General features: G+C 46.3%; 1 protein-coding gene across 2 annotated transcripts in view; it reads left to right on the top strand.

The window, feature by feature from the left end:
• The first annotated feature begins 1854 nt into the window (after positions 1 to 1854).
• DOCK10 (dedicator of cytokinesis 10) overlaps positions 1855 to 12710 on the top strand; it is a 271823-nt gene continuing 260967 nt past the window's right edge. For both annotated transcript variants that reach the window (XM_090056318.1, XM_090056317.1), the window contains exon 1: positions 1855 to 2031. In XM_090056318.1, coding sequence (XP_089912444.1) covers positions 1921 to 2031 — 111 coding nt within the window. In that variant the 5' untranslated portion in view covers positions 1855 to 1920. The remainder of the gene's footprint in view (positions 2032 to 12710) is intronic.

Here is a 12710-nt window from a genome sequence, read left to right as displayed (position 1 = left end):
CTGAGAAGCTGGTGCGGGCCAGTCAGCATCTTCCCAGCCCCACAACAACAGCTCAGAGCCCACATGCCCTGTGGCTCCTCCGCACCACTGCCAACTGCACACAGCCCCGCCCCCTGCCCACCCTGCCTTTCTAGGCAGCCCAGATGGAGGTGGTGGAAACCAGAAGGAGCCCCATGGCTACTGGTAGGGACCTGCACATGCAGCCCCAACCCTAGCTGGCCTCATCCCATGCCTGCTCCAGACCGCCCATCCATGCTGAGCAGCAGCAGCAGGGCAGAAGATGCTGCTGGGCCTGGGAGGAAAGTGCACCTCTCCCTCCCTGCCACTGCCAGGCCCTTCTTGCTTAAGCTGCCCAGAACTGCCCTGCCACCATCGCCACTGTCTCCAGGCCACCCAGCAGGGCAGATGTGACAGTGCAGAGGAGCTGCAGGGCAGCCCAGATGTGGGCTCTGGACGGCTGCAGCAAGAAGGGTCCAGCACTAGCAAAGTGGAGGGACCACTTTTTCCCCATGCTGAGCAACAGCTTCTGCCCAGCTGCTGCCACTGCTCAGTGTGGGCAGGCGAGTCCAAAGCAGGCATGGGGTGGCCTGGGCTGGGGCTGTACATGTGGGTTCTGGCTGGTCTGGAGCTGGTCTGGGGTGTGAGATGGGCTGGGGTTGGGGCAGTGTGCACGGATCCCTACCACTACCACGGGGCTGGGGCCAACTGCGGCAGCAGCCAGAAGGACCCTCCACCACCTGGGTTGCTTAGAAAGGCAGTCCAGCTGTGGAGCTGCCCCAGCCCTGTTGCGTGCTCAGGTGGTGGCAGGATGCACCATGGGCCGGACAGCAGGCAGGACCAAGGGACCCAGCACAGGCCAAAGTCCCTCCATTGGCTGGATCTGGCCCACAGGCTGTGTTTTGCTCACCCCTGGTTTGGTGTGTGATAAAAGCAGGTGCAGCATGTGCACAGGGCCACGGGAGTCCAGTGAGCATTGTGGACGATAACTAGTTCTGCTACATGACATTTTCCGTCAGGTGCAGGCCCAGCAAAATACAGAAGTGCAGAAACCAAGAGCACAGCCTTCAGGTTTGGTTCTCAAAGGTAAAAGAGTTTGGAAAGTAAGTGACTGAAACTTCATTATTTATGTAAAAAATATAATGTAAAATATTTGGAAGATAAGATCCCATTTCTCTCACACATAAAGATGTAGAAGACCATTCTCCTTGGTTGCTGGCAGTGTCAGCCTCTCCATGTTTGAGACATGCTTTTACCTTATGGCTAAGGGAAGGCGCACATTACACTCAGCCTGTATGAAATTTGCAGAGGGCGCAGCAGTGTTAAGGTCAGACTGTGCTGTGAGCAGGCTCCTGTTAAGGGTTAACACTGGTTCCTGCCTGAGGAGCTCTGTCCGGGCACGAGGAGGCTAGCAGGCAGGGGTACTGCAACGAGCCAGGCCCCCTTTATCCCTACGAGGAGGGAAGGGAGCTGCGAGCTGTGCAGCTTGGGATGCTGGAGGACTGCAAAGTGCTCCTTTAACACACGCGGGGTAGACTAAAGTTGCCCTAACAGCAGCTGCGTAGAGTCGCACTTCGCGCTCCCGGGAAGCGGCGTAACCTGGAGCTGCCCGGTGGGCTCAGCAGGAGGGACGGAGCCGTCACCCGTGGGCACCGACAAAAAGCCGTGCCAACGCGGGCGGGCGCAGCGCCCGCTCTCGGCCGGGCAGGGCTCAGCGCGGTCCGTCACGTGCGGCCCCGCCGCCCTGAGGCGCGACGCTTCGAACGGGTTCCGCGCACACGTGCGCGCGCGCTGAGGCGGATCCGCCCGCCGCCGGGCGAGAAAAAAAGTCTCGAGTTCCGCTTCCTGAAGGCGCCGGGGCCGGGGCCAAGCCAGAGCCGGAGGGGCTGGCTGCAGCGGCCGCGCTCCGGGGCGCTCCAGCCCATGGCGGGGGAGCGGACGCGGCGCTTCACTCGGAGCCTGCTGAGACCGGGCGCGGCGGCCGAGCTCCGCCACAGTGTGGCCGCCGCCCGCGCCAACCGCCACCAGCTGCGGGTGAGTGCGAGCGCCGGCGCGCGGCTTAGCGCGGAGCGACCCGCGACCCGCCCGCGCAGGTGTCCCCCCTGCCGCTCGCCCCGCCCCGCCCCGCGCTCATCCCCGCGGTCCCGGCTCGGCGCCCGGCGGGGCACTGCGCCCGCAAAACCGGCGGAGCCGCCTTCCCCTGCCCCCGCTCTGCGAACGCGGCGGGCCAGCCCCTGGCCCGGCTCTGGGGCTGGGGGCAGCTGACGCGGGAGGCCGTTTGCCGGTCGCTGCCCCCGGACGGGATCGGGAATCCGTCGTGCGGTGCCGTGAATGGGGCGCGCACTTGGAGGCTCCTTGTTTGGCTTTTCTGCGAGTAGCGAGGTCCCGTCAGCCCTGCCCGGAGGAACCCTGTTTCCCAAGGAGTTGGACTTGACAGGCCAGGGACCGGCGCCGGGGATCCAGGGGGAGAAAAGTGTTTGCCGCTGGCGTTTGGACCTGCTTGGTTTTGCTGCCGTGCACCTGCAGCCAGATGTGGCAGAGGCGTTGGCTGTCGCGCTCGGAGAGGCCCCGTTGGTGTTAGTGGAAGGGACAGACCTCAATGTGAACCTGCCTCATGGAAGAGGTCCCTGCCTCCCATTTACTAGATAGTTGGTGCATCAAGATGTAATGCCTGTCACTGAAGTTAAAGGACATGATTCAACAGCCATGAGTAGGAAGTACAGCAGGAAAGTTTAAATTAAAACTTCAGGCTTCTGTTTGAGAGGCAGTTAGCACTTGGCTGTGGGGGATCTGCTACACAGGAACTTAGAGAAGAAGTGTGAAAACCTCTTAGTATCACTATACTGAGAGATTCCTGGTATGAATTTTTTTTTAAAAAACCCAAACCTTTTGAGTTAGCAGTCTCAGTATGAACATGTGCTTTTAGGTGCTTCAGTTTTTTATATATACATATTTTGTTGTTAAAATTGCTTGCAAGGTCTTGGTGCTTTCCAGTGGAAATCCCTTGGGCAAAAATTTGGGTGTGCGTACACACACTCTCTCTCTCTCCCCTGACTGACAAAGAAATCACTTGGGCAAAAAGTTAGACCCCTGTGTACACATACACACCACCAACTATGACAAAGTCTGTATTACTACATTCCTGTAAAATATAAAACTCAGACACAAGGCTTGATTTCCCATTTTTCTGCACCTTAACTAGTCATTGCACTGGTGCAAAGGGGTGTACAACACAGCTACAGTGCTGTAAAACACTACTACAATGCTAGTACATCCACCTTGCACTGCTTTAAGTAACTACAGAAAGTTGTAGGAGGAAGTGTCTGTCTACCTTAGCATGGCTTGCAAGACCTGTTAGCATTTTGGAACATCTAGAACCCTTTTTGTTTTACTTTAAAAATATGGTGTAAAGGATAAATAAGTCCCTCTAGGATGAATAACCATATTATGATTTATATGATTCATCAAATTCATACTACTAAATATTTTCCTTTTTAGTTTTAAGGACAAGATGGTTCACTCCAGTAGGGTAAAGAGTTTCCAGAAGGAAAAAGAGTTCGAAGGAAAAAGAACGAGCATTTACAGTGGTTGTTTTTGTTTTTTGTTTTTTTTGTTTTTTAATGCCAGACTTTGTCAGCAATTGCTACACACTAGAGTGTAAATTTTTATTTTTCTTTAGTATAGGAAACAAGTGAAATAACTAGGTCTCTGTGGCCTGGTGAGCCATTTCTCTTGTTTCTAGACCCTAAGCTCCAGTCCTGGTGGACAGCCCTGGAAATCGGTTGTCCATTAGGTAAATAGCCAGTTTGGTCACACACAGTTGCCTTCTTTCTGCCTCACTGCATTTTGAATTGGTAATGCATTCAATTCAGCATCTCTAGGAATTGATTCATGCGTTCTGACCTTGGGCTAGGTGTTAATTTTTGTAAGAGCTAAGCTGCCTTCCCAAAAGAGTTCCACTACCCAGACACCACAATATGGAGATGTAGGTCGCTGTCCATAGGCATATACCTAGGGTAGGAAAGCTGGAACAGGGTAGACCCTGTTTCTAAATGGCCCAAATCTCCATGCATGCATTGTTTGTATATGTGGTATCTGGTACGCTTTTAAAACTGAAGAACTTGCTAGGAACCATAATACACATTTTAAAGCATTACTTGCATACAGTGATCGATCTTCACATCATTTAAGGGGAATTAATTTGAAATGAGTGTGAAAAAACTAACAATCAGTTATACATTAGTTTACAGCATAGATTTTAAAAAATGACTGTATTTTAGAAATAGTGTCTTCTGTATTGTGCCATAACATCCACCCCCTCCCCCCACTATGTTAATGAGAGCTAGGAAATGAAACCGAAAAAGCAAGTAAAGTAAAATTGAACAGTTTAGCTTCATTGGAGGCCAGTAACTCAGATGCATCCATTGTGTTAATAAAATTGTTTTTATTAATTATATACAGTATATCAAGGATGCAAACACTGAATAACTTCATTATGTGATTTTTTTTTTTCTGTTTTTAATGTTAACAAGTTCCCATTGAAATGTTAAACTCAAATGGCAGTTAGTACTGTTGTCATTTTTATCAGCCTCTCTTCCATCAGTCAAGAGGAACATAACCTGGGTAGATTTCACTGTTTTGTTTATAAGCAGATACAGCAAGATCATCAAAGACTAGAAGATATTAAACTTGGGAATTGTAGATACTAATCAACTACTGGTTTCACTTGCAGTTGCACCTTATGGGGGGGGATGTAGCACAAGCTTCTATGCCCACATAGTTGCGTGTATCTACTCTAATTAGTTTGTTAGCTGCAAATCTACCCTGCCTTTTACTTAACTTCAGACTAGCACACTGAAAAGTGTTTCAGTTAGACTTATCAGTCACTTAGACTTCCAGATGTGGCCCTTCATTCACCACCAGCAGGAACAATGGCTCTAAAGGCATGGTTATATTGCATCTGTATGCATTGGAGTATCTTAGGGCATTTTATATGTGCTTCAGGATGTGGCACTAGGTGCTTTAATTAGCAAACTGCACTAATTAAAAGCCCATACATCACATTTATCAGTGTCCCCATGTTGAAAACATGGTGGTAGGGCACTTTGAATTAAAGCTCTTGTTTTATTTCAAAGTGCCCCACTGGCATTTATTAGCTCCGGGGTGCACGCGATGCAGAAAGCTGCCGGAGTGAGTTGACTTCTGTGCTTCAGCAGATTTGATTAATCAAAACTGCTCTGACATGCTGGATCTCCAGCACATCTGAGCAGGTTCCCTCCATGTCTGTAGGAGCCCTTAATGGACCTAACATCATTTTATAGTTTTTGCATTTCCACCAATACTGCCTGTGAAAACCGAATTATATATCAGGATTTGTTCTTGGACACCCAAACTGGGATAGAAGATTATTCTTTTGAGGGTGAAATACACTTATCACATCAACCCTCAGTAATACAGCTGGCTCTATGTGGGTACAGCATGAAGGCAGGGAGCAAAAATAGGTATAATCCATGCTGATCTTTCAAGTCCAGAGCACAGGGCTGGAAAACTTATGGCTGAAATAGCAATCACAGTCTCTTTGTAATGGTTGTGCAGTGCTGAAGGGCACTTGACCAGTTCAGATATTTTCCCCTAAAATCTTCCTTGCCCTCTCCCCAGTGTCTTCTCTGTAGGAATGATGTGAAGTCCCCTTCTACGGTACTCAAGGGTTACATAGGATAGCTGTGTGGTACTTGATTCCACCTTAATGTGTATAAGCCTAGAAAGAAAAAAGAAATTGCTAAGTGTATTGAGTAAGGAATTAAGACACCTGTTTTGTTTTGTTTTTATCCAGGAAGATTTGGTTTGTGTATATATGTTTGTCTGTCAAGAAGGAGTAAAGATTGTATCTTCTTGCTTGAGTGGTAGAGGAAAGGTTACTTTGTTACAGCACTTTTTTTTATTGTGGAATTTTAATCTTGGCTTTGGTTTTTCTTTACTTCTGACTCATTCAGATTGTGCTCTTACTTATTGTATCATGATAATCCTAATGATATGTCATTCAAAGTAATGTATTGCATTGTCTGTCACAGTGCAGGCAAGAGAGAGAGTGTTGGCAGATAGATCCTTTGTCTAATTTTGACCCCTGTATTACCTCCTTGGGTCTGTGGGCAACAGAGTTGATATTAGAGCATCCTTGAAGCTGGTGTAACTTATACCAGATGTTGGGGAGACATCTGGCTGACCCAAAAAATCCTTTGTTGCTGTGGCTTAACACAACAGGTGCTTTTAGTGTTTTGCTGAATCAGGGCCTTGCTGATCGGATATGAACCCTGTGGCCTATTCATCAACTAGTGTAAACACTTGTAGCATCATCAAATTCAATGGACCTTTTACACTGGTGGAGGATGTGACCCCTGTCCTCAATTCTTACCTTACTTCAAATGTGTTGTGCTGCTTCCTAGATGACCTAGTTTACTTTTATTCATAATCTGCTTTTACTGCTTCTACCTTAAACCCTGGCCATTTAAAACTCAGCACAATATTCTGATCATATACTATAGGCAGAAAAAAGTGCTTCAGAGTAAGCTGGGAGAAAATGCTAGGAATGGGAATCTATGTTTATTAGCTGAAGTTGTACTCTTTAAACGAGGGACTTCTCTAGTGCCCTAGAAGGAGGAAGAAGAGATTAAAGGACATGTGGATGTGCCCCATATCTTGGCAAAGTTTAGAGACCATGTATTTCACCATTAGTAATGTTTCCGGCATTAATTGCATAAACTTCCCCACTCTTCCCCAAAGACTAATTCTGTCAGAAAGCAGTGTAATATTTCTCAGGCTGCCAATAATTGCAAGTTGCTTAGTTATTTTCTGTAAATCTTTATAATTACAAAATACAATTTTCAAAACTAAAAATGAAATTTCATTGAGTCCACAGCTATTTAATGTTTCCACTAACTGCTGCTTAAAATAAATGGCCAGGGTTGTCATATTGTCATGTGTTATATGCAAGGGGCTTGTTTTAAACTCAGTAAGCAGATGTTAACAATAACTGTCCAACTAAGTAGTTGTACATACAAATGGAAACCTTAGTCATTTGTTGTTTAATTTGTATGTATGGTTGCAGTTATACTTCCATGGATTGGATATGTGATGCACACATGCAGGTCTTTATGCCAATGACAATTATATTTCTAGCATACTAGCCAAATGTGTAGAATCTTCATGCTGTCTCTCTATTTTCAGAACTGAATCCATTTACATAATTTATATCAGGTGAGTCCTGAAGAAGAATGCCTTGTGTTTGAAAGCTTGTGTGACTTTATCACATTTTATACAGTTGGTTTAGTAACAGATATCACCAAAGAAAATCCTTACCCCTTGCAATATTAATTAAAATAATTTTGCATGTAGAGATTAGGTTGGAACAGAGCTGTGAATGGGCCTTTCCCTTTCTGATAACGGTAATGTCCTTCTTGCATCTTGCATGAATTGAATTATACAAGATTATAAATTTTTAGAGACTTTTTTGCTGTACTTCTAATGGGTAAAATATGCCGATTGTATTGCCTTGTGAATATACAGAATGCACTGTGTAGCTCAGTGTACTTACAATATCATCTTTGTGACAAACTCAAAAGCAAACAAAAATGAAAACCAAACTCGTGCTAAGTGGAATCCTAAACCAGGTTATAGTTGATTTCAGTGTGGGGCAGGATTTCACCTATTATTTTCTAGTACTTAACCACAGTATAGCACTGTGAAAGGACCTGTCTGTTTTTTGTATCTCTGCAGTTGAGGTTAGTGGTGGTTCCTCTGTGTAGTGAATCTACAAATTTAGTAATTTACTTACCCATAAAAACCATGGGATAAACAAGGGTGGATCCAGAGGGAGTGCAGTGGCACAACTGCATTCCCACTCCCCTTTTTGGATTGTAGCGTACCACAGGAGCCTACGGGGACTTTCTAACATCCCTAAAGGAGGTGAAAATCCTTCCTCCCTTTCGCTTCCTACTCAAGCACACCCTCCTCCCTGCCTCTTTCCCCCTCTACCCCCCAGTCGCCTGCCTGCCTGCCTTTCCCTCCTGGGAGAGGGGAAGCACCAGAGCCTTCCTGCCTGCTTAGTGGTGGTTGGGCTCAGCTGGGGATGGGGACAATGACAGCAGTCACCATGCAGGGTTGGGGGGGGGAGGGGGAGGGCCTCTACTTTACAGCCACCCTGTTGCTTCTCTCCCTTCCCCAGCTAAACCCAGTCCCTGCTCATCCGGATGGCTCTAGAGCTCCCCTGAGCCTGCCCCAACAGTGGAGAAGCCAGCAGTGGCAGCCAGGGGAGTTGCAGGGGGAGGAGGAGAGGAAGAGGAGAGGAGAAGCTATGCCTGTGAGCAGGAAGCAGAAGAAAGGTGTGATTTTTCACACTTCAGGGACTTAAAGTTCCCAGAGGATACTGTAACTCACGCTGCCTGTCCTCATAGGGGCAAAGGAGGCTGAAACTGGGGGTGTAGCCACCCCTGCAATGTGAGTTGCTATTCCCACACCTCCCCTTCAGGAAATCCTGGATTCACCCTTGGGGATAAATGTTTGCATTTGTAGTCTAACTATAGTGCTAACTACTTGACTAGACTGTCCTGAAGTAAAGTTATAGGCTCTAGGGAGCATGTTGATAGAAATCCTGAATCCTACCCCAGTTTTGTTCAAGCAACAGAGTTGCATGCTGTTTGTAAGTGATGTCACTGGTATCTCTAGAGGTACCTCAGCAGGTTTTCAGGAGGCAATTTCATACCTGTTCTCCTTTTTCAGATGAGATTTCACAAGGGTGCAGGCAGTGGTGTGAAAGTGGCTAGAATCATATGATCCTGGTCAGTTTCAAGTAGCTGTTGCAGTTGTGATGTAAGAGCAGCGAAGAAAAGGGCATAGAAAAGAGTGCAGCGCTTGCAAATTCTCCAGCTGTTTGACTCCCCCTCTACAGACAGACAGAAAGGGCCAAAATCTTTACTTGTGTAAATCTACTGAACTCCACTCACGGTCATTTACAATAGGGATTAAATCAGCACAGAGAGAAAAGAGGAGGAGATAAGAAAAGAAAGCCAGAGGGGGAGAGAGATTCAGAAAAAGGAGAAACCCATACAGACATGGGGGGAAAAGACTCTGTCAGAAAAGAACAGAAGAAGCTGAAAAGATGGAAAGGAACAAAGAGAGCTTCAACAAAAATTGGTCAGGTTGGTTAATAACTAACACAAACTGTGTCCCTAAGTTTTTGGAGTCTGTATTCTGATCTTTGCCAGACAGTGATAGTGTCATCACTTTGATTTAAAAATAGAATTAATTTAGCAAGTAGGAGTATTTAAAACAAAGCAGAACCATCACCATGGCTGTGTAAAATCATGGGATTAATTAATTCAAATTCTAATTAAAATAATTAACTTGATAGGAGAACCCACATGGACTTCTTTCTCTGGTCTCCACTGCTACCAGACTCTCCGGATCTGAGGCACAGAAAAGTGGCAGACTGTTCAGGGAGAAGCTATGGAGGGTGATCTTGGAAGCTGACTACTTCATCAGCTTCACAGGAGAAAGCTTGGGGAAGGAGAAGAAGGGTTGGTGCAACAACAGATTTTGACAGGATGCTCTGCTGTTTCCCAAAATTATAAACAACACTGTTGTTAAGTTTTAAAGAGTGGATTATAAAGGTTATGAAGTAGGAAGGCAAGATAGAAGTTGGATAGGTCTCTGTTTTGTTTATGATAATACTTTGAACTTACGTAGCATGCTCAGTCTAAGGTGTGCCATCTGTTTTATGAAGAGCAATTGATTTTGCCTACAGTACTTCTGTGAAGTTATGTAAGGGTGGTATCACATGTACAGCTGAACACTTTGGATATTGTTACACATTATAGTTAGCATGTGTTATATATAGGGACCTACCAAATACATGATTCCATGGAAATCATGTAATTGGCAGCTTCCCGTGAAAATGTGCAGGTTCGGAACCGGCTATTTTCAACAAGCCGGCAAAGAGTCGGCAAAAAGCTATCTCCTGGAAGGGTGGAGGAAGGGAGCAAAATGAAAAAAAGGCAGACTGCCCATTTCCTGAAGCAGGGTGCAGGTGGGGTGGGGCAGAGGTGGGAGAGAGGGAGCAGGGAAAAGCCCCTCTTCTCCTGAAAGATGGGGGTGGGCAGGATGACAGCCTGTTTAATTGCCCCACTTAAACTGTTTAACTCAGTAATTATCACTAGGGTTGTGCAAAACTTTGGTCGTTGATTTGATTCGAAGGAGATTTGGCCTGCTTTTCAGTGGCTGAATCTCCAAATCAAATGAGAGAACCCATTACCTTCTCCAAATTGAACTAGAAGCCTCCAAATCAGTTTGGAGAGATTCAACAATTTGGACATACACAGCTTTATATGTTTTTTCTACATACCTCAAGGTACCAGGCGTGGCCTGTGAACGCTGAGATGGTGGGACAGATGGAGGGTCCCATGGGAGTGCGGGAGTGTTCCCTGCATGCTCAGCAGTGGACCCAGAAGTGGAACAGAAGTACTTTGGTCCACTTCAGGTCTGCCGCAGAGCACACAGGGGAGCACCACCACCCCTTGGCTCAGCAACTGGTGCCTCCTAGGTCTGGAGGGACACCTGGGGTCCATCTGTGGCTGATCACCAAGCTGGGAGGTGCAGGGGTGTCTGCTGCTGAGCATGTGAGAGGGGCTCCCCATGCTCCTGTGGGATGCTCCGTCTGCCCCACCATCTCAGCATTCACAAGCTGTGCCCGGTACTTTGAGGTATGTAGAAAAAACATATAAAGCTGTGCCCTAATTATTATCCTTGCCCCTTGAAGAGGGTGATAATTACTGAATTAACAAGCTAGGCAGTTTCAGCTAGGGCTTTCAGTTTGTGCCTGGGAGGGGTGGGACTTGCAGCACCCCTCAGCCAATCAGAGGCTGGAGGGAAAGGAGGGGGTGCTTTACTCTGCCTTGAAAATGGCAGCCCTGGCTGTGATATGGCTGTGAAATTGGGGGTCCCAGCTGTGATACAGCCATGTAATTGGCTGCTGGGGCCCATGAATTTGGTAGGTCCCTAATTATATATATAATTTCTGAGTTAACATGACTTTAGAAAGTTTTTGGAGAAGTTGCACATTAATGTTCACAATGAGCTAAATAAAAATTATAGTACCACACCAGAGTCTTTAAACTAGCTCTGGTGCAATTTCAGGGCTGAGGTGGAAAAATCAGCTGACTTTTGGTCTCAGCCCTGGGATTGCAACAGAGCTGGTTCAAGGCTCCAGTGTGGGGCTGAAAGTGACACCCAGTCCCTGCACTGCATTAGAGCCATTTAAGCTGCCTCTGACTCTCGTGCAGGGCAGGGCACAGGAACTGGTCCCAACCCCCACCCTGCTTGGGAGCTGGTTCAGGGCTTGAGCTGCTAAGGCTCTAGTTCAGTGGTGTAGGTGGGAGCCTTCTTAATGCACCAGAGCCTTGAACCCTCAAGGCCTCAGTGTAGTGGTGGTGGGAAGGCTGACAAAGCTTTACCTTCCCACACTGCACCAGGGTCCCCTGATTACCTCTGTGGAGCAGATCAAGGTTATCATCATCACATGTTTGATAACACAATCTGGAAATATTGGTCATGGGAAAAGTTATGCTATGATGATACTTGGTATGTGCCTTACTGCTTGAAAGCTTAGACATGAGCATCGTAAATGCAGTTAGTAAGAGTATTGTTGCATATTACCCTTAGTTCAGTTAAAATGCGAACACAAATGCATTGGAGCCATTTAGCATGTGTTAAGTGCCTACCTGGCATTACAGAGTTGTTCCTGTTTAGGTGATGGTTGTCTCCTAATACTAACTTAAACCACTGGAATGATGTAACATTTTTGCACCTGTTGAGAGTCAACTGGTGACAAGGCCTAAATCTTCTTGTTGGTTTCCCAGCCAACATAACTGTAGTATCTCAGCAGTGTTATTAACATATAGTAGTGCTATCTCCATTTTGTAGATAACAGGGAAGTACATTGAGATTGTGGTGTACCTAAGGTCACACAGTAAGTTTGTAATAGACATTAGAAAAGAACTGTCTTCCAGTATGCTACCAAAAGAGCAAGAAGTGTGTGTGCATCTCTCCCCAGGAATTCAAAACATTTGTGTTATTGTCTTACCTGGGGAAGATGATTTGGTAATCATTTGCTGCTTGTCAGATAGGTGGTATTTGTGTAGTGTGCTTCTGAGGGGCATATGTTTGTATACAGATTGTGGTATAGGATAATGGGTGATGTGGCTTACATTGTCAGTATTATTAATCAATATTAAAAATATATGGTGAATAAGTATACTTTTTATATGGTAACTTTATGGAGGCTAGATAAGGGTAGGAGGGCGAGCTGAGGTTGTTATGGCATATACTGGCCGAGTCTTTCTGTACTTTCTAGTGCTTCATTATTTAAAAGATGAAACCTTAACTTTTGAATTTCCTAGTCTTCAGCTGGTTTGTGTGTGTGTGTAATTAAGGTGATGGAGCTCTTCCACCACGCAAGTATTACAGCAGTAACAGGGAATGCATTCTTTACAATCTATGGGTTGTATGCAGTTGTCCATCTCTATGCAAGATGCGGAACTGTTATCTGGGAAACCCAGAGCAAAGCAAGATCCCTAAGGCTAGGGGCAGACATTATACACAAACTGGTTTAAATGATCAGAAATTGGTTCAAACCTGTAACCTGAACAGACACTCGGTGCACA

Source organism: Crocodylus siamensis, chromosome 6 (genome assembly GCF_052110815.1).
Source record: "Crocodylus siamensis isolate JL-2025a chromosome 6, ASM5211081v1, whole genome shotgun sequence".
Classification (NCBI taxonomy): domain Eukaryota; kingdom Metazoa; phylum Chordata; order Crocodylia; family Crocodylidae; genus Crocodylus; species Crocodylus siamensis.
Note: the sequence above shows the minus strand (reverse complement) of the source record. Positions and strands in the feature narration are given on the sequence as shown.